The sequence below is a fragment of the Danio aesculapii genome, chromosome 19 (assembly GCF_903798145.1).
Source record: "Danio aesculapii chromosome 19, fDanAes4.1, whole genome shotgun sequence".
Lineage (NCBI taxonomy): Eukaryota > Metazoa > Chordata > Actinopteri > Cypriniformes > Danionidae > Danio > Danio aesculapii.
In genome coordinates, this window is record NC_079453.1 from 36,822,934 (window position 1) to 36,845,391 (window position 22,458).

General features: G+C 35.5%; 2 protein-coding genes across 3 annotated transcripts in view; both read right to left on the reverse strand.

Annotated features, from left to right (window-relative positions):
* rnf19b (ring finger protein 19B) overlaps positions 1 to 22,458 on the reverse strand; it is a 68,792-nt gene that overhangs the window by 16,040 nt on the left and 30,294 nt on the right. Inside the window, exons 6-10 of one of the 2 annotated variants that reach the window (XM_056479288.1) lie at positions 22,141 to 22,255; positions 19,865 to 20,005; positions 17,871 to 18,060; positions 17,613 to 17,747; positions 12,082 to 16,766 (exon numbers count right to left, since the gene is read on the reverse strand). In XM_056479288.1, the coding sequence (XP_056335263.1) occupies positions 16,349 to 16,766; positions 17,613 to 17,747; positions 17,871 to 18,060; positions 19,865 to 20,005; positions 22,141 to 22,255 (999 nt within the window). In that variant the 3' untranslated portion in view covers positions 12,082 to 16,348. Of the gene's footprint in view, positions 1 to 12,081; positions 16,767 to 17,612; positions 17,748 to 17,870; positions 18,061 to 19,864; positions 20,006 to 22,140; positions 22,256 to 22,458 lie in introns of those variants that run through there. The other variant, XM_056479289.1, reaches the window with a different exon arrangement.
* On the reverse strand, positions 2,377 to 8,724 carry ndufs5 (NADH:ubiquinone oxidoreductase subunit S5). The gene is made up of 3 exons (XM_056479291.1): positions 8,633 to 8,724; positions 6,758 to 6,977; positions 2,377 to 2,621 (listed from the first exon to the last, which is right to left on the reverse strand). Exons 2-3 carry the CDS (start codon positions 6,971 to 6,973, stop codon positions 2,517 to 2,519), a joined length of 321 nt encoding a protein of 106 aa, XP_056335266.1. The 5' UTR covers positions 6,974 to 6,977; positions 8,633 to 8,724; the 3' UTR covers positions 2,377 to 2,516.

Genomic DNA, 22,458 nt, shown 5'->3' on the forward strand with positions numbered 1-22,458 from the left:
ATTAGCATGTTACTAGCATGATTCTAGCATGAATTAGCATATTACTAGCATGATTCTAGCATGAATTAGCATGTTACTAGCATGTTTCTAGCATGATCTAGCATGTTACTAGCATGACTCTAGCATGAATTAGCATGTTACTAGCATGTTTCTAGCATGAATTAGCATGTTACTAGCATGATTCTAGCATGAATTAGCATGTTATTAGCATGATTCTAGCATGAATTAGCATGTTACTAGCATGATTCTAGCATGAATTAGCATGTTACTAGCATGATTCTAGCATGAATTAGCATGTTACTAGCATGATTCTAGCATGGATTAGCATGTAACTAGCATGATTCTAGCATGAATTAGCATGTTACTAGCATGTTTCTAGCATGAATTAGCATGTTACTAGCATGATTCTAGCATGAATTAGCATGTTACTAGCATGTTTCTAGCATGAATTAGCATGTTACTAGCATGTTTCTAGCATGAATTAGCATGTTGTTAGCATGATTCTAGCATGAATTAGCATGTTTTTAGCATCATTCTAGCATGAATTAGCATGTTACTAGCATGATTCTAGCATGGATTAGCATGTTACTACCATGATTCTAGCATGAATTAGCATGTTACTAGCATGATTCTAGCATGGATTAGCATGTTACTAGCATGATTCTAGCATGAATTAGCATGTTACTAGCATGTTTCTAGCATGAATTAGCATGTAACTAGCATGATTCTAGCATTAATTAGCATGTAACTAGCATGTTACTAGCATGATTCTAGCATGAATCAGCTTGTTTCTAGCATGAATTAGCATGTTGTTAGCATGATTCTAGCATGAATTAGCATGTTACTAGCATGACTAGCATGTCACTATCGTGTTGCTAGCACCTTTCTAGCAAGATTAGCATGTCAGTAGGAAGTTTAAACTGTTAGCATGTGTTAGAAAAGCTAGTCACAGTCTCTGGGACAGTTGCTAGGGTGCTGAAATTGGTTGCTAGGGAGTGGCTAGTAAGTTTAAAGGTAATCAGTGATTGGCTGCTGGCTAGACTGAGTTGAATGAGGCCAGACTCTAGTCTGTAGGACAGTCTGATGCAGAGTTATGAGCTCACAAAGGTTGATCCAATGTTAAGTAAATGGGAGTCTTTTACAATGGAAGTCTATGGGACAGTTGCTAGGGTGCTGTAAGTGGTTGCTAGGGAGTGGCTAGTAAGTTAAAAAGTCATCAGTTATTGGCTGCTGGCTAGACTGAGTTAAATGAGTCCAGTTAGAAGTCTGTAGGACAGTCTGATGCAGAGTTATGAGCTCACAAAGTTTGACCCAATGTTAAGTCAATGGGACTTTTGGGATTTTTCTGGGTCGTTTTTCGGAAAACCCAAGGTCGGATCAGTTAGAAAAGATATAGCAACCCGAGTCAGACCAGTTCGAAGGTTTGACGAAAGTTTGAAGTATGTAGCTTGAAAGGCCTAGGAGGAGATACACTTAGAAATTAGTCTCAGAAGAAGAAGAAGAAGAATAATAATAAGTTTAAGATAGATAACAATATGCTGGCTTTTCAAGCCACCATAACAATACTGGTCAATATATATTTGACTTTCATATTAAATGTTTTTCATCCTTACATTGAAAAATATTAAAATAAGTGTGTGTATATGTGCAAAATATAGATATTTTTAATATTTAAGGTCTTCGAACATGCAATATTTGACAATGTCATATTCTGCTAATAATGCTCTAAATTTGCTCTACAAATTGTCAATGATGATATAAAAAAACGTTATGACCATTAGCAAAAAAAGAAAATAAAAGAACATTGTAGTTAAAAAACAAACCAATTAATCACAAATCTAGAGAACCAATATATTTGGACTAATAACTTTATAAATATACAATAACTTTAACCAATATCTAGATTTTTCCCAGAGCGGTATAAAAGTCCTATTTTGAATTTCTGAAACCATTAAGCTAAATATCACGAGATGAATATAAATAAATACATATATGTGTATATATATATGTATATGTATGTGTATATATATGTATGTGTATATATATGTACATGTATGTGTATATATATGTATATGTATATATATGTATATATATGTATGTGTATATATATGTATATGTATGTGTATATATATATGTGGGTAGGTAGGTAGGTAGGTAGGCAAGTAGGTAGATAGGTAGGTAGGTAGGTAGGTAGATAGGTAGATAGGTAGATAGGTAGATAGGTAGATAGATAGATAGATAGATAGATAGATAGATAGATAGATAGATAGATAGATAGATAGATAGATAGATAGATAGATAGATAGATAGATAGATAGATAGATACTTGTATTAGATATTTCCAGAAAAAAAAATTATGCATGCATACAACAACAATGACATGGAATCAATATATTTATTGTATATTAAACAATGTTGATACAGCAACAGAATTATAATACATGAGTGAGGAATCAACTGTACAACAGCATGACAGTGTTGAGGATGACTGTATGATGGGTCTGTGGCGTCTGGGTTCAGGACAGGGGCTCCTCCTTGCCTGTGTGGTGTGGAGGAGGTGTGTAGGTTCCCTCTTTAATCATCTTGTCCTTCTGCTTGCGGATCTCATACAAGCGCTTATTCTGTAAGGAGTGATCGTAATTTTAGCAATGCAAGTAAAACTTAATGGTATAGTTCACCCAAAAATACAAATGACCTCATCCTTGTGTTTTATTTATTGGTTTTCTTAAAAATAGAAAAACATCTTTCAGAACAACATACAGTAATAAGTAATTAAACATACTGTATGCAATAAATAAATGCATATATAGACATACCATAAAATAAGACCACAACATTTCAATCTGTAAAGCCCAACAGAGTAAATTCACATTCTAAACATGGATGTATTCTCTGTCATCCATTGAGGTAACACTCAGAATAAAATTCTCCCACATGTCAACATCTTCATCCTCATGCGGTTTGAAACCTTTATGAATTATCAGTGCTTCCCACAGGTTTGAAATATGTACAACGAAGTGAAATGAATACGTTCAATTCCAATATTTGCACAATTAAAATGGTACATGTTCATTTCATTTTGAATTGTACATGTCCACTGAACATATCCATTTGTAATTATGTTCATATCCATCTTCATACTGCTGATTATTAATAGCAACCTGTACATAATATTCATCTATTGTAAATCTCTGTTTATAGTTAATACAACCTGTACATAATGTTCATAGTACATCCGTCTGTAAATGAAGAGTTCAGATGCAAAACCCTCTAAATCCATCTGACCTCTTTTCTTGTAAATGAGCATTTTCTATCAGGCTCCACTGATTAGGTTCAGAAGTTTCATTTTATATGTAATGATAAGGTTATTAGCTAGTAAATAAAATAACTTTTTGTCAAAAATGTCACTTTAGACAATTCTTTGTTTTTTAACAAGATTGCGTCAAAACCAGCTAAATCCACATCTGCTTTTTTTTCAAAAACCTCTAAATCCACCTATTGGGACAAGACAATGCAATTAGCTGAAAAATCACTAAAGATGCAATTACAAATTATTTTACCAAATATAAAACACATTACACAAGCCACCTAAAATACATAATCTGTCAAGTAAGTAGCAGTTTACCCCGCTGTGATAAACCAGGGAAAAAGCTGAAGAAACTGAATGAATGAGGTCTGTCAAGTAAGTTCATTAATTAATAACATTAAAACTGACATTAATAAATCCTAAGCTGCTGTCATTTCTGATATTTAAGATTTAGATTTAATGTAAGTAGAGTAATGTAAACATTATATACATTGTAAACTAAGCTTGGTAAATTCAAATAATATAGTGTAAAAACATAGTGAAACATCAATAGCTGTGCATTGCCCATTAATATAAAAAGCTTATCAGACGTATAGGTAATATGAAGTAATATAAACAATGTATAGTTTTATATATTATATTTATCTTTTAAAAATTTGCAAATAAAACACAAGGTGGAACTACAGGGCAAAAAGGGGATGTCTCTCTGACACGTTTAGAAGCTGTCATTCATTCATTCATTCTCACCATACTCAAGGTCTTGGTCTCTTGTTTATCCTCATAGCATCCACATGGGATAAAAGAAAGGCATCTTAACTCTGTCTTTCGTGAAACACAGTTGCCGTTTAATCTATAGTTAATCGGACTCATTCAAAATAGCGTCACTGTGCAAAAAAAACGTTATAATGCATGTTACACTTCTGACTGTATTTTCTTTTTCTTATAATGCACAGAGTTTTGAGGTAAGGGAAAACGTTTTCATTTGCCATTCACTGACAGCCGGACAGGCTCATCCAGTTCATCAAACTCTGCCTTTTAAAATCGAAAGCGGAATAAAACAGTCTCCTCATAAAGCTGGCGTATCAACTTGCTGCTTCATTGAAAACATAATTCGATTCGATTGGTTCTCGGGATATAGCGGCTTTTGCTTTCAAAGGCAAGAGGCGTTTAGAGGCTTTTGCCAACATACTGTTATTTCTGAATGCGCTGACGCTACGATTTAGATGATTTGAAGCAAATCTATTTGTTGAACATGTACTACGTGCCTAAAGCATTCACTCAATGTCATTATGTCATTTTTGGTGGAAATGGGGTTTAGCAGCTTTAGCATCTAAACTCTTCAAATATTACCCATAGTTTTTCTATAATTGCACTTTATAACTTACACCTATATCCTGCACTTGCTGCTGTTGCACTCCTGGTTAGACCTAAACTGCATTTCGTTGCCTTGTATATGTGTAATGACAATAAAGTTGAACCTAATCTAATCTACTTGCAGATTGAAACACACCATTTACCCACATCACTTAAATAGTTAACTATATGCGACAAACAAAACATAATTAGATTTTTAACAATATTTAATTTATTAAGAAACTGTTATAAACTGTTTATTTTCAATGGGTTAAAGTAAAAAAATACTGTTGTAATAAAAAAGAAATCCACTATTTCTCTTACTTTTATGCTATTGAGGAGTCATGTGTACTCACTGACAGGTCAAATCTGCTTCTCTCTATCTCGCATTCAAGTTCAGGGGCCGGTTGCACCAGCAGTGCACAAGTTAAAATGTAGCCTAGTTGTGACTTAAAGGGACACTAAGATACAATTTACGCACTACTAAATATTTGCACCACTAAACTTAGTTTAAACGTAACGCTACGTTCAAATAAAATTATTTCTGCGTAAATATTTAGTTGACCGTAGCTTTACGTTTAAATTAAGTGGTGAAAAACAAAAATATTTAGTATTGCTTAAATTGTTACTTAGTGTCCCTTTAAGTCACAACTAGGCTACATCCCCCCACCATCTATGACGGTAGAAAAGAAATGACCGTGAAATTAGTTTCCATAGAGCAGCTCGCGATGATTATAAAGAATGATCTCCCTCTACTCACAGCCTTATTTTCATCCCAAATCTCACTTTTTTTCATTTTATGAGTTTATTTTTCTTTCCAGGAGTGTTTTGTGTTAATTGTATGCATCAATTAAAACAAGAGTTTCATCATGACAGAGTTTTTCTCCCAGCTCTTTTCTCTTTCATGTGTAGGACATAAAAAAATTCACATTTAATGTTTTGATAACTTCATTTGCATTTCGCGTGCATTCACGGCTCACGATGCAGGTATGTGCGTTGTCTGTTATTAGTGACTGTGATGTAATGCACTATAAAAATGTAATTTGTCCTTAAATTTTTATAGGAGAGTTATATATAGACACATTAGTTGCAGAAGTTTAACCATTTAAACGCTTTTTATGGGATATTACGTCATTCAATGTGACTACGCATGACCTTACGGAGAGCTTACGACCTACTCACTATGATTTGCCATAAGAACATGTGGTACAACCGGAGTAAGAACAAATTTAATTACAAACTAGCTGGTGGTTACTAAGCCTCTAGTGTGGACTTTACATTCTAGTTTAAGAAAGAACTTACGAACATCTACCTACTTTATTGGGATGACATTTTGTACAGTATTGCCAAAGCACTTTAGATGGATAAAATATGTAATATACTGACATCATCAAAATAATGAAATGTACAGCAAATAAATGACAGAAAAAAGGAATAAAACACAATATCTGAAAAGAATTATAATAATTACAAGAATAAAACGTGTAAATTATTTAAAAAAGACAAATGAGTTGAGTAACCCTTTCTAATGGTCTACAAATATTTTGCAGCTAATTTAGATGCAATTTTGTCCCCTCAGAGTATTTAGCAAAGTTTTTCTGAGTCGTTTAGATTAAAGAATTCATTGTTTAATGTTTCTCTTGTGGCTGTACACATACAATTAACGACAGCTTTAGAAAACGAAAGCTTAAGCCAAATCCCAGACATTTTAGTAGATTTAAAAACCCCAAACCAGATGCCAAAAGGCTCATCTCTGTGGGTCTGCAGTGAGAGTTCTTGGGTACATAGCACGAGTAGTACGAAACAGGTAAACAAAGGATGATTTTCCACTACCCGCTCAAGTAAAGTCTATGTGTGGGAAGCACCGGAATTTCTTTATTCATTTGAACACAAAGAAAGATATTTTGAAGAAAGCTGAAAACCATTGACATCCTCATTAATACAGAAGTCAATGGCTACTGGTTTCTAGCTTTCTTCAAAATATCCTCCTTTGTGTGTAAATGAATAAGTCAGACAGGTTTGGAACAAGTAAATGATGACAATTTTTTGGGATGAACTCTCGCTTTAAATATGTGATTTCTTTCTGATTGTACTTACAGTCTTTATGCGGTGCATGCACTCATAGAAGTCTTCCCACTCGATGTTGCACTCTTTACTGGCCCGGGTCTTGCCGATGGCATGGGAGCACTCGATCCACTCCTTCTCAAAGGCATGGCAGCGAGACGCCCGCTTTAAAGGCTGCTCGCCGCTCTGAGCCAGCAGCCACTTGTCCACATTGATGCCCAACTTTGACTGGAGGTCAATGAACGGCATGATTCTAGAAAGCCAGCAGAGATGCTTTATGTGAAATCCAATAGTTTTTTCACCCAAAATAATAATATTCTTTTAATTTACTCATACTCAAGCCATCCAAAAAGTAGGTGAGCAGTATTAGATTAAATAAAGGATGGATTTTTCATTTTTGGCTGAAATCACAGGCATTGGTGAATCTTATAATGCAAGTTTATGGCCACTGAAACTTTGGCAGTGACAAAAAAAAACTAAACAAAAGAAAAAAACTGTAAAAATAAATAAATAAATATTCATTCATTCATTTATTCGTTAATTCGTTTTCTTTTTGGCTCAATCCCTTCAAATAAATAAATATAAAACCTGTGAATCCTGGTGATTTATTTAGGTCTTGTGAATGTAAACTCAGTTTTGTGGAACAAATTACAACATTATTATCTTCACACTATAACAATATAATCCTGAGGATATTCATAATAATGTAACACAAGCTTCTTGTCGCATAATAACAAATGTGCAGGTGCAAAAACTGACACTGTTTGTTGTACTGTATAGATTTATTATAGGTTGCAGCATCGAGTATAAACACAAGTTCATTTGAATCAACTCAAATGAGTTTGAGCTCACAGGAAATTAAATATAATTCAACACAGCAAAACGGTTCAGTTTCAATATTTAAACAGAATAATTTCAATAAAAATATTTACATCATTTAACCAATTTTGTTTAAAAAAAAACCTCATTATTCAAAAATAATAGTAAAAAAACGGCAATAAAAATAACAGTAATAATTTTAAAATACATATGTTTGATAAAAGTTGCTTAATAAACGTACTAATGTAAAATAATGGTTAGTTTCTTGGACTGGTCAATGTTTTCACTTCATAAATCCTCAATGTATCCTCAACATACAAGGGTTTTATATAATCTAGAACCACAGAATCAGCTGAATAAAAACGTCTTTAGTTTTTAATATTAACAAACAATCTTTAATGGCTTGAGAATGAGTGCATTTGTATTAGAGATTGCTTGATTATATATTTCTTACAGCGAAAATATGAGCATGCTTTAAACTAATATAACTTATTAGCTATTAAGATTACAACACCTGACCTGACAAGTAATTTCTTCATAATCTAGCGTTAAACTAGAGATCTACTTAAATCATGTAATTATTTACAGTTAGAAACAGCTATGCTATTTAACCTATGCTTTACGTGCGCAAATCTGTCTTGATAATGTTGAGGTAAAGTTGGCTATATATTTACACATTCAGACTTTCTCCTTAATAATAGAGTTCCAGAAAAGTATTCTCTGCAAATTATAAATAATGAAATAACATTAGCAGTCAATGACTATCAAAGCACTACATTGTTAAATCAATGTTGATTTGAACTCATACATACATGTGATTTCAGTCCGACTATTCAAAGTACCATGGCAAACAATATATAGAGTTGTCACTTAATGAATGTGCAAATATAAAACCAACTTCACCTCAATATTGATAATCGTAGTTTTGCTACAGTTAGCATGATAGCCTATCGGGAGGCCTGATAACTATACAGCAGAATTTATTCTAATGTAACGTACGTACAGCGACAAGGTTGCATTAGTGCTAGCAAATTTATGGATGGCACATGTATGATACAAAGCTTAAAAATTGTGAATACAAGCACTGACCGTCCGGTTCAGAGTCACTTTAACCTTCCACAGGCCCACAGTTCACTCACGACCTCTCAGCTGCCGTAAACTGAGCGCGATGCTTTTTTACGCCACTGCTGCAAAGTAAAATAAATAAAAATGCACGTCGGAAGATGTTGCACATAAACATTAGGGAGCAGTGTTGCTGCATTTTTGATATTTGAGAATTACTGGACAAGCGTTATTATAGGATCCTTTATAAACCCTTATACGGTTACTTTTATTACTATTTTCAATCAGCCGTTTTGTAATATATTCAGTTCATCGTAATATTTTCAGTTTACAGTAGGCTAATGTTTTCTTTAAACCAAGATTTAGTGCCTTGATTTTGGTGTGTGCTTTTATAATAACCATTATTATTGTTAGTTTTATTTTATGCATATTTTTAAGGTAATTTTATGTATAATTGTTTATACTGTTACACCTTTATATGATATAATTATTTTTACAGCTAGTTTTTAATCAGCTTTTTATTTCATATTTTGAGTATTTAGTTAAAGTTGTAGTAATATCAGTTTCACCAATTTGTTCTTCTTAATAGTGTTTTAATAGGTTTACTTATTTTCATAACCTTGCATTAAACCTATAATATATATATATATATATATAATGTATAAAATGTTTTAACAATGACAACGTATCTACGCTCACTTTATTAGGTACACCTTACTAGTACCGGGTTACTACTGGATAGGTGGGAATAAAAATAGCAGGGCCCCATCTGATTTGTCAAATTTAGATAAACAACCGTAATAAATGTAATCCATCAGACACGTCTACGATATGTATACTGCATATACACTCACCGGCCACTTTCAGCTTCACATCTATGATGCGAATCTCCTGTTCCACCACATCCCAAAGGTGCTCTATTGGGTTGAGTTCTGGTGACTGTGGAGGCCATTTGAGTACAGTGAACTCATTGTCATGTTCAAGAAACCAGTCTGAGATGATTCACGCTTTATGACATGGTGTATTAACTTGCTGGAATTAGCCATCAGAAGACATGGTCAGCAACAATACGCAGGTATGCTGTGATGTTGACACAATGCTCAATTGGTTCTAATGGGCACAAAGTGTGTCAAGTAAATATCCCCCACACCATTACACCACCACCAACAACCACCACCAGCCTGAACCATTTATACAAGGCAGGATGGATCCATGCTTTCATGTTGTTGATGGCAAATTCTGACCCTACCATCTGAATGTGGCAGCAGAAATCCAGAACAGGCATCATTTTTCCAATCTACGATTGTCCAATTTTGGTGAGCCTGTGCAAATTGTAGCCTCAGTTTACTGTTCTTAGCTGACAGGAGTGGCACTTGGTGTGGTCTTCCGCTGCTGTAGCCCATCCGCCTCAATGTTGGACGTGTTGTGTTCAGAGATGCTCTTCTGCATACCTCTTGTTCTTCTGCATACTTCTTGTGCGTGAAAATCCCAGTAGATCAGCAGTTTCTGAAATACTCAGACCAGCCTGTCTGGTGCTAACATCCATACCACGTTCAAAGTCACTTAAATCACCTTTCTTCCTCATTCTGATGCTCCGTTTGAACTGCAGCAGATCATGACCATGTCTACATGTCTAAATACATTGAGTTTCTGCCATGTGATTGTCTGATTAGAAATTTGCGTTAACAAGCAGTTGGACAGGTGTACCTAATAAAGTGGCCGGCCAGTGTATATACAACTCCAACATAATTTTTTTTTTACAGTTTTTCCCCAATATTTTATAGCCAAGTTTTCAAACTTTATATGTAAAAAAAGAGAATTATTTTATTTATTAGGCTTACATGTTTCTACTCACAGGTAGACGAGGACAGTTTAAACACACCCTAATCATAGGCTCCTCAAAATAGTCCATAATAATAATTATTTTTAAAAAAGTGTCAAAACGTGCCACAAAGGAGAAATGTTTATTTTCATATTGTTTCAAATACTCACAGCCAGTGCAGTTATCTTTGTGTGGATGTACAAAAACAATGCCAGATTGACCAAACCTTCTCTTCAGCATATTGCTTAAGTAACTGAATGAACACTCATTTCACCAGAACCAGTTTACAGTCAAATTATCAAGTAATTTTCATGAACCTAAAAATATAAAAGCATTTTCACACAACCAACCCAAAAAAAAGCAAATGATGTGACCAAAAGTCTCTTTTTTTGTGATTACAAGACAAAGCCAATCCATCATTACATGTAAAAACTGAAATTTCTCTCTGCAGCCGAATATTATAATGAAATTCAGAAAGCAGAGCATGTTAAGAATGCAAAACCAAAAATGTCAATAATTCATTACAACCAAAATTAAATAACAAAAAAAAAATTCCCAGAGAAGCTGAATGTCAAAGAATAAAGAAAGGGAGTGCATAAATATAAGCCTACAATGATAAATAGAGGGATAAAGTGCAGGAGTGCTCATCCATCCAATCAAAACATCCATCCAGCGGGTCCAAATAAAATTACAACTGCGCAAAACAAACCCAAAAATGATTCTGTGTGCTTAAGAAAGAGAAAAAAGTAGGCCAAAAATCATAATAACATAACAATAACAACAACAGACATGCATGTGAATGGCAGTTCCATCCTCGATACTATTATACAATTTAATACCCAGCAATAAAATCAACACTGGTAAACATCCACACATACATACATCCATCCAGACGTCTCTCATGTCTCAGCTCAAGAGGGCACAAACAGTGTTGTCAGTGAGTCACAGACAGTGTAAGGGATCTGAGTGCATGTGCTGTGTCTGTAAGGCAGGCAGTCAGTGATTCAAGTCAAACTGTCTGCTAGTGAAGGTCCCATCAGTCTCCCTTTGCACTGACCTCACTCTGTAGGGCTTTTCACACTTACGGAATACATTAATCGTCATTTACTAATGATTCTAAAGAGGTTTTTTTGTCTGCTGAACACAACGGAACATATTTTGAAGAATGTTGGAAAACGGTAACCATTGACATTCATAGTAGGAACACAAAATACTATGGAAGTGAATGGTTACAGGTTTCCAACATTCTTCAAAATATCTTCTTTTTGGAAAAAACTTAAACAGGTTTGGAACAACTCAAGGGTGAGTAAATGATCATTTTTGGATGAACTATCCCTTAAATTTCAGAAGACACAACCACATTTATATTGTTAAAAATGCAGTTATAAATTGCGATGACTGGCACAGAACAGTCTTTTGGCTTCTTGCATGATTTATATTCTGGTAGTGATATAAGAGCGACCTAATATAACTTGAGGGTTGTAGATTTGAGCTATATAGATTTGAAGGCTGCTACAATAGTGGGCTCTCGAAAGGTTGCCATGTTCTCTTAAAATAAGGGATGCTTATAAAGTGTCTTTCAGCTTAAAGGGATAGTTCACCCAAAATGTTTAATTCTGTCATCATACACCCCCCCCCCCCCTCCCTTCCCTAACTTGTTCCAAACCTATTTGACTTTCTTCTATTGAACACAAAAAAAAAAGATATTTTGAAGAAAGCTGAAAACCTGTAACCAATGACTTCCATACTATGTTTTTTTTACAATGCAAGTCAATGGTCACAGGTTTCCAACATTCTTCAAAATGGCTTCTTTTGGGAAAAAACTCAGAAAGGTTTGGAACAACTTTAACAAGTCAAAGGTGTGTAAATGATGACTGAACTTTCATTTTTGGGTCAACTATCCCTTTAAATTTTAGGAGTGACAGCCAAATTTAATGGTTAAAAATGTAGTTGTGATTTGCGATGACTGGCACAGAACAGTCTTTTGGCTTCTTGCATAATTTATATTCTGGTAGTGATATAAGAGCGAACTAATAAAAGAACTTGAGGGTTGTAGATTTGAGCTATTTTAATGTTTGGAAGGCTGCTTCAATAGTGCGCTCTCGAAAGGTTGCCATGTCCACTTAAAATAAGGGACGCTTATAAAGTGTCTTTCAGCTTAAAGGGATAGTTCACCCAAAATTTTTAATTCTGTCATCATATACACACCCTGAACTTGTTCCAAACCTCTTTGAGTTTCAAACCTCTGAGATATTTTGAAGCTGAAATATAAATAAAATATAATATAAAGCTGAAAACCTGTAATCATTGACTTCCATAGTATCTGTTTTTCATACTATGGAGGTGGTCAGTGGTTACAGGTTTTCAGCTTTCTTCAGAATATTTCCTTTTGTGTTCAACAGAGGAAACTTATGAAGGTTTAAACCCATTTGAGGGTGAGTAAATATTCATGTTGGGTGAACTATCAATTTAACTAATCCAGCTTCTGGATTTAATAAAGTCGACAGCTGCAGGTTGGAATATTTTAATAAATAGCTTATTTGTTAGTAGCATAAAGTGTTTGGGTTTAAGTTTATCATGGGCTGTTCCTTAAATGCTGTTTTTATTATTTGTCACAAGATCTGGCAACATTACACTAAAAAAATAAGGGTTGTTTTAACCCAAATGTGGGTGAAAAAATGGGAAAACCCAGCTGTTGGGTTAAAAATATCATTTAAAGCTTTAAATCAGCAGCTGGGCTTGTTCTGTACTGTATCCACTCTTAAGATTATTATTTTTTTTGTAATTATGGTTGTTCATTCATTCATTTTCCTTCAGCTTAGTCTCTTATTTATCCGGGGTCGCCACTGCAGAATAAACCACCAACTATTCCGGCATTCGTTTTACACAGCTGATGTCTTTCCGGCCATAACCCAGTACTGGGAAACACCCATACACACTCATTCACACACACTCTTATAGACTACAGCCAACTTAGTTCATTTAATTCACCTATAGCGCATGTCTTTGGACTGTGGGGGAAACCGGAACACCCGGAGGAAACCCACGCCAACATCGGGAGAACATGCAAACTCCACACAGAAATGCCAACTGGCCCAACCGGGACTCGAACCAGTAACCTAACCACTGAGCCACTGTGCCATCTAAATGTGGTTGTCACTCCTTTAAGTTACTGAAGCGTGTGTAAATAGAACAGGATTAAGCCCCACAAGATACAACTGAATTTATCTCTAGTGCATATGTGGTCATAGTTTATCTGGGGTTAACACTTAATCCTGGATATTCACACCTGGGTTAACTCACTTATTTGCATATTTGCAGTGTCAGTGATCGGACTAATGCAGCACGCAACCTAAGATGTTTTTCCTGAATGCACTTATTGAACTACAAAAGGTAAGAGTGATGAAACAGTCTTTTCTATACTCCAGCTGAAGCATTTCCCATGAACACGTTTCCTTGCAATCACTGAATTGATTATTTATTTATAGTGATTCTGTGACTCTTTAAAGCAGTGTTTCCCAACCCTGTTCCTGGAGGCACACCAACAGTACATATTTTAGATGTCTCCCTAATCTGATCCATGAAGTTCAGGTTTTGGAGTCTCTTCCTATGTTCTGATGAGTTGATTCAGGTGTGTTTGATTAGGGAGAGGTTTAAAATGTGAACTGTTGGTGTGCCTTTAGAAACAGGGTTGGGAAACACTGCTCTAAAGCATGTGAATGACTGTTGTTTGCTATCTAGCTGTAAAAGTCGACATGTTATATACTGCAATGCAGGGTTAACAGTGCAAAAGTTGTGCTAGAACAAACCCTGCTTCTCGAATACCAGTCCAGTTCCTTTAGCCCGTGTTAAAAGCTGCGTTTCGAATGGTAAAGTCAGTGTGAAAAGCCCTCATACTGATCTGAAGTGTGTGTTTTCTGCAAGTGTATCTGTCTGCGGCGTAACACAAATGGGTTTAACTTGTAGTAAGTTAGAGAGGCGTAACTTGCAGTTATCGAGATCCCATTAAACAATGCGAGATGTCACAACGAGATGTTGTTGGCAAGATGGCGGAAATACTTACCAGAGAACATTTTCAGCAAATGAGTTTTCTCCAAATTTATCCACAACCAATTCATTTGATATATTATTATATTCATTCATTTAGCAACTCCACCATGCAACTCGTTGACTTCTTTATCTGTTTTGTCATGACAGTTAACCTACTCGGAGTCACCCCCTATGGTTGCAAATAGCACTACAATGGCGAGCGCGTCAAGTATGAAAGCCTCCGCAACTCACAGCTGTACGTTAATAACCATGATGGTTGGGTTTAGGTTTGGGGAAGGTGTAGACGTTAATAACGATGATGGTTTGTTTAATGGTTGGGGAAGGTGTAGAAATTAATAACGATGATGGTTGGGTTTAGGTTTGGTTAAGGTGTAGATGCTAATAAATGTGATGTTTGGGTTTAGGGTTGTGGAAGGTGTAGACGCTAATAACTAATAGTTGGGTTTAGGTTTGGGGAAGGTGTAGACGTTAACGATGATGGTTGGGTTAAGGGTTGGGGTAGGTGTAGACATTAATGACTATGATGGTTGGGTTCAGGGTTGGGAAATGTGTAGACGTTAATAACTATGATGGTTAGGTTTAGATTTGGTGAAAATGTAGACGTTAGTAACTATGATGGTTGGGTTTAGGTTTGGGGAAGGTGTAGACGCTAATAACTGTAATGGTTAGGTTTAGGTTTGGGGAAGGTGTAGACGTTAATAACCATGATGGTTGGGTTAAGGGTTGGGGTAGGTGTAGACATTAATGACTATGATGGTTGGGTTTAGGTTTGGGGAAGGTGTAGACGTTAATAACGATGATGGTTTGTTTAATGGTTGGGGAAGGTGTAGACGTTAGTAACTGTGATAGTTGGGTTTAGGTTTGGGGAAGGTGTAGACGTTAATAAATGTGATGTTTGGGTTTAGGGTTGTGGAAGGTGTAGACACTAATAACTGTAATAGTTGGGTTTAGGTTTAGGGAAGGTGTAGACGTTAATAACTATGATGGTTGGGTTTAGATTTGGTGAAAATGTAGACGTTAGTAACTGATAGTTGGGTTTAGGTTTGGGGAAGGTGTAGACGTTAATAACTGTGATGGTTGGGTTTAATTCTGGGGAAGGTGTAGACGTTAATAACTGTGATGGTTGGGTTTAGGTTTGGTGAAGGTGTAGACGTTAATAACTGTGATGGTTGGGTTTAGGTTTGGAGTAGGAGTAGACGATTTTAATAACTGATGTACAGCGCCATCTTGCAGACAACATAGACATGTGGGTCTCCATAACTTCAAGTTATGCCTCTACTACAAGTGACCCCTTCATGTGACATCCCTGTCCTGCAGTCCGCAGACAGACCTTACTTATTTTCTGTGCAAACCAGGCCAGCGCGACCAAAACAATACTAGTGCGGCGCAGGCATCCAACATGCATGCGGTAGCCTAAATCATACAATTTCCACGTCGTTTTTTAACAAAAAAAAGTAAAACAAACATACAAACAATACTGTGATGTGTCATCCATATACAAACCACTCACGTATACATGTGCTTGGCGACATTTCGCTTTGTAGCATTATTTGTTTGTTTGTTTGTTTGGAAATTCTTCTGGTCACGACAGTACCGGATTCAACTTTATTTTGTTTTTTCACTCAATGCATTGCAGCACTGAGAAGTAAACACCAACCGATGAATAACAGTATGGATTTTCTGAAGAGGTAGAGGACCCGTCCGTGCCCGATAATAAACCAGGTGGGACAAGGAGAGCAGAGCGATGAGCAGTCAGTTCCACAAGTTGCCACTACGGTGTTCGGATAATTATAAAAAAGCAGCAAAATAACAGGTAAAGCGTCAGAAGCTCGGAAAAAACGGTTGGCTTTGTGCAATGGTGCGAGAGTCTCTCACACGTACAGGATGACGTTGTCGGGACAGTGCAGACTGTCGGTGGGGTTCAAGGCTCTGCAGGTGGCCTGCGGGGGTGCTCCGTGGCAGCTTTTGGGATGAGGAGAGTCGCAGTCATCGGATGTGAGCTCGGCAATGTCATCAGACTGCGTGTCGGACATCTCCAGGTCACTGCGGATGCTTTCGGGCTGAGCAAGGGTGACGTCTCGGAGACCCTCCCTGAGTGACATCCCTGGAGAAAGGCCCAGCGGGGAATCCATGACCGTCCCGCTCCGGCGAGAACTGCAGTCCTGAGGTTCCTCCCCCACACCGGGCGCCATGGCAGCAGTGGGCGGAGCCAGATCCTCTTCAGTGGTCAGACACAGATGGCTCGGTTTGGTTTCAATGTCCACCTGGATCTCAAGGTTAGTGCCCTCTCTGAAAGACAGCAGGTAAAAGGGTCAGACAAAATGCATCATGTTCTTATGCAGAATATGTGTTTGAGGAGTTCTAGGAGTTTATCAGAGATGCTACACTTTTAAATTTATCTTAGGGGTGCACTGATATTGAGGGTCAACATGTTGAGATTGTAAACAGTTTTAAGTACTTGGGGATTATTTTAGATAGATCGCAATATTAGATTTCTCCAATATCGTACAGCCCTAGCTTATACAGATAATTATATTCATGTTATGACAAAAGAAATGAATAATGGGTCTATTTAAAATGACAATACTAAAAAGTGCTTTTTAAATTTTTTTACATAATTAAATGTATTTAGGAAACACTATAATGTACAATCATAATGTAAAAACTGAAAATTTGAGGATTTGTTATTTGTAAAAATACATTTTATAGTGTTATCTTTTAAGACTACAGTGTATCATAGAATTTCATCTAAAATATCAAACTATTTTCAACATAATGATTCATTTATACTGTTTATAATGTTTCCTAAATACCAAATCAGCATATTTCTATGTTGATTTAAAATGGATCATATGACAATGCAAACTGGAGTAATGGATTTTAAAATACATTAAATTAGAATGTATTATTTATATGATAATAATACTTATTATTAAATAATTATTGATTTATATTATAAATTATTTTCCTAGAAAATTCTAATATCTCACAATATTATTGTTTTTTACTGTATTTTTTTTTTTAAATGAGACAAAAACCTCATAAACCCTTACTAACCCCAGACTTTTAAACAGTAGTGTACATTCATTTGTTAAGCATATGCAATTATTACGCTCATAATGCAGATTTCCACACCTGTCAGGTAAGGTGTATGAGGAAGTGATTGATCCAGCCATGCCTCTCGTACTGGCACAATCACTTGCTGCCCCCAAGCTGCCCGTCTCCCTGCCAGCAACTTCCTTTCCCAGCTCCGTTCCCTGCACCTCCAGCCTAACAAAACATAAACATGTTTCCATCAAAACAAGAGCATCACCCATATTTACAGTGTACATCTACTATATTTACAGAATAACCCAGCACGCCCTTCTGCTGACCTCTCAGCAGCCCACACACCTGCTGTATTTTCCAGTCCTGGCGCCCAGAGCTCCTCCAGCCAGTGTGTTAAAGTGGGGCGTATCCCCCAAACCTCCAGGAGCAACAGAGAGACCCTCACTGGGGGAGGTGGTGCTGAGGCCACTGGCTGCTCCTTCCAGACTGCTTTCGCCCAGACTGGGGGACTTCAGAGCTCGCCACGCGTCCGCAACTGCAGACAGAAAAACAGATTTAGATTTACTCATTACTGTCCTATCTAATAAAGGAAAAAAGGCTAAAAATAAAACAAAAAACATATATTTTTATTTAAAGTTTTTAATAAAACTAGTTTCTATTTTACTAGTACTTATTTTTAGATGCTAGTATCTTGCTAGTATCTTTCTTCATTCTCTAGTAGTTATTTATTAGTTATTTATTAGCTACTTCTTCTTATTCCTAAAGTACCAGTCCAATTACTAGCACTTATTACTAGTTCTTATCAATTCTTTATGTCCGAATAACTTTTTAACAACACTACACTACACAACACTAGTATCTACACTCACCGGCCACTTTATTAGGTACACCTGTCCTACTAATCATTGATGCAAATTTTTAATCAGCCAATTACATGGCAGCAACCCAATGCATTTAGGCATGTAAACAAGGTCAAGACAATCCGCTGCAGTTCAAAGGTGATTTAAGTGACTTTGAATGTGCCATGGTAGTTAGTGACAGACGGGCTGGTCTGAGTATTTCAGAAACTGCTGATCTACTGGGATTTTCATGCACAACCATCTCAGAGATGACTCAAAAAAGAAAATATGAGGAACTAATGATGAAGTCAGAATTATTAGCCTCCCTGAATTATTGGCCCTCATGTTAATTTTTTTCCCCAATTTGTGTTTAACAGAGATTTTTTCAACATAACAGTTTTAATAACTCATTTCTAATAACTGATTTATTTTATCTTTGCCATGATGACAGTAAATAATATTTGACTAGATATTTTTCAAGACACTTCTATACAACTTAAAGTGACATTTAAAGACTTAACTAAGTTAATTAGGTTAACTAGGCAAGTTATTGTATAACGATGGTTTGTTCTGTATACTATCCAACATATATATAGCTTAAAGGGGCTAATAATTTTGACCTTAAATATTTTTTTAAAAATTAAAAACTGCTTTTATTCAAGCTGAAATAAAACAAATAAGATTTTCTCCAGAAGAAAAAATATTATCAGACATACTGTGAAAATTTCCTTGCTCTGTTAAACATCATTTGGGAAATATTCAAAAAGAAAAGAAAATTCAAAGGGGGGCTTATAATTCTGACTTTAAGTGTATATAACACTTAATTGCTTCATATTGCAAATTGCAATACAATATAGTCATATAATAGCAAAGCCCTCCTACATATTTGCTTATTATAACTGCCCTTATTTCCATTTTTTATATGTCTGTAGTAAAAAAGAACTAGTAAATATTTGATATGTAAGAGTATCTAATAAATCTATGTATAAAGTACTTTTATCTAATTAATACTAGTGTCTAAACAAAAATACTAATACTTAGGCCTGTCATGATAAGGCATTTTTTTTGTGCGATATATTGTCACAAAAATATGTGATAAGTGTTATTATTATCATTTTGAGATCATTTTATGCCACTGATTATATAACTAGTGAATACCTACTAGTACTTTAGGGAAAGTACACAGTGGGTACACAAAGTATTCAAACCCCCTTAAATTTTTTACTCTTTGTTTTTTTTTTACAAATACTTAAGACATGTGATATTTCAGTCTTTCTTTTTTAATAAATCAGCAAAAAAAATTCTGTGTTTTTCGGTCAATATGGGATGCTGTGTGTACATTAATGAGGAAAAAAATGAGCTTAAATGATCTTAGCAAATGGCTTTCTGTACCCACTGTTCTAGAAGATAGTAGTATATAGTAATAGATAGTGGTTTGGTTTATCCATTATTTTGTTAAAGTAGTTTGCCAAAACTATTTGCACATTTATATTTTTATACCTGTAATAGGCCCATCGTCCTCATCGAAGTCTATTCTAACTCCTCGTCCTTTGCCCCGGCTGACCCCACAGCCCCCGCCGCGGCACAGAGAGATTGGCACAACACCATACACATACGCCAGCATGATGGGCACACCGATGCCTGGAGGGAACAGACATAAATACGCAGCTATAGTTAGCCTTGTGATTTTAACAGTTCAGGTTCACTCACATTAAGGACAAAGTAGTTCTAAAACTCATTCTAAATATAAATGAATAGCAGGGTCACACCACAACTATAACAACTAATATCTTGTTACTTTCGAAATCAGAATCCATCCATCCAGTCTATCTATCTATCTATCTATCTATCTATCTATCTATCTATCTATCTATCTATCTATCTATCTATCTATCTATCTATCTGTCTGTCTGTCTGTCTGTCTGTCTGTCTGTCTGTCTGTCTGTCTGTCTGTCTGTCTGTCTGTCTGTCTGTCTGTCTATCTATCTATCTATCTATCTATCTATCTATCTGTCTGTCTGTCTGTCTGTCTGTCTGTCTGTCTGTCTATCTGTCTGTCTATCTGTCTGTCTATCTATCTATCTGTCTATCTATCTATCTGTCTGTCTGTCTGTCTTTTCTGTCTATCTATCTATCTGTCTATCTATCTATCTATCTATCTATCTGTCTATCTATCTGTCTATCTATCTATCTATCTATCTATCTATCTATCTATCTATCTATCTATCTATCTATCTATCTATCTATCTATCTATCTATCTATCTATCTATCTATCTATCTATCTATCTATCTATCTATCTATCTATCTATCTATCTATCCATCCATCCATCCATCCATCCATCCATCCATCCATCCATCCATCCATCCATCCATCCATCCATCCATCCATCCATCCATCTAGATTATTTAAAGGGGCATGATCCAAACCAATCAGCTCATTAACAACCTTAAAAACTTTGAACCTTTTAATGGCTTAAAGGAAAGAACTACAATCCTGTAAAGTATGAAAAAATAACACAATTGAGAAATAGCATATATGTGAGTCATACGTTTGTAATGTATTTATTATCTGCTCCTTTCCTTTGAAACTTGCTGTCACACACATATAAAGAGGAGACATATAAAGACATATATACATAAACATAAAGATCTGCATTATATGACATAATTATGATTATTATGTAGTTTTTAATGCAATAATTCATTAATCAACTGCATTATTAAACGTTTCAGCGTATACAACCAATTAACAAGTTCAGTGATCACAAAAGATTTGCCTTTAGAGGTTTTGCATTTCCTTATAGGGAAAATGAATGTTTTACCTTATGTTTTAAGAAGTCTGTGGTAGTAGCAGATTATGTGTTATGTGTCTAATAACTGTTTTTCACAACTAATTATAATATAGCTTATGATATACCTTATTATGAATTATAGTTAACATTATATCAAAACATCACTTCAGTTTTTTATTTTATTTTGTGCTTTATTGTCACCCAATTTTCATACACTGCACTGCACCAGAAGTTGCAGTGGCCTCTGACGCTAAATGTGGAAATGATTGTCTATAGAGTCCTTAACATTGAACAGGAACAGAAGCCTTTAATCTTTAATCTTAACAAAGGATGCAAAAAGGGGAAGTAGTCTATACAATGTGTGCAAATCCGTTATTCATTGATTTGCTGTTAGCACAGTACTAAGAGCAAAGTCAATGAGTTGATCTGGACAGAAACAGATCAGCCTTGATTACTAAACAAGCCAAGAATATTCCACCAACAGCAGAGAGAAAGTCACGAGGGTAAATAACGACAGAGGCTTCATTTATTTAATGACAAATTTGCACATAAAAAGGCTTGTTTTTTTTTAAAGAGATTCGTTTTTTTCCATCGCATTTTATTGTACTGTGAATTTTTGTGCTGCAAATCATTTTAAATGGATGAATTATCAATCCTCAATCGAAAATCACTTTGAATAAAAGCATCTGCCCAACAAATAAACTGTGCTCGGTGAGTTTTTACGTTTTTAAAGACTCTTACCCTTTAAATCTCTTACTCTCACCAAGACTAACAATACAGTAAATATAATAAAACCAACTATTTTATTATATATATTTTAAAATGCAAAATTTGAATTATCTTCAGAGTCACTTCGGGAAAAATATTCAAATATGCCTTCACTGTTATGGCTTTATATTTATTGCATCCTTGCTAAATAGTTCTTATAAAAATCTTACTGAGCGTCTAGTGTAAATATGATATTTTTCTGAGGAATACTCACCCACACTGACAGCAGCGATGACTGGAGCTGTGATGATCGACAGCGCCACACCGCCAGTGATGGCCAGATTCCTCCTGTGATGAGACGTTTTCTTGCCCTCATAGTGCGAGTGGATCTGTGACAAACGGCAGCTTTGTTATTGTGCTGTCATCTATGTGCTTTTAACTGTTCAAATAAAAGATATGGCCTATTGGCATCCTAAAGCTTGATATTAAAGGGATAATTCAAACATAAAATGAAAATTCTGTCAATAATTACTCGCTTTCATGTTGTTCCAAAGCCCCCTGAGATTTAAATTGAGATCTCTATGATCCTGCA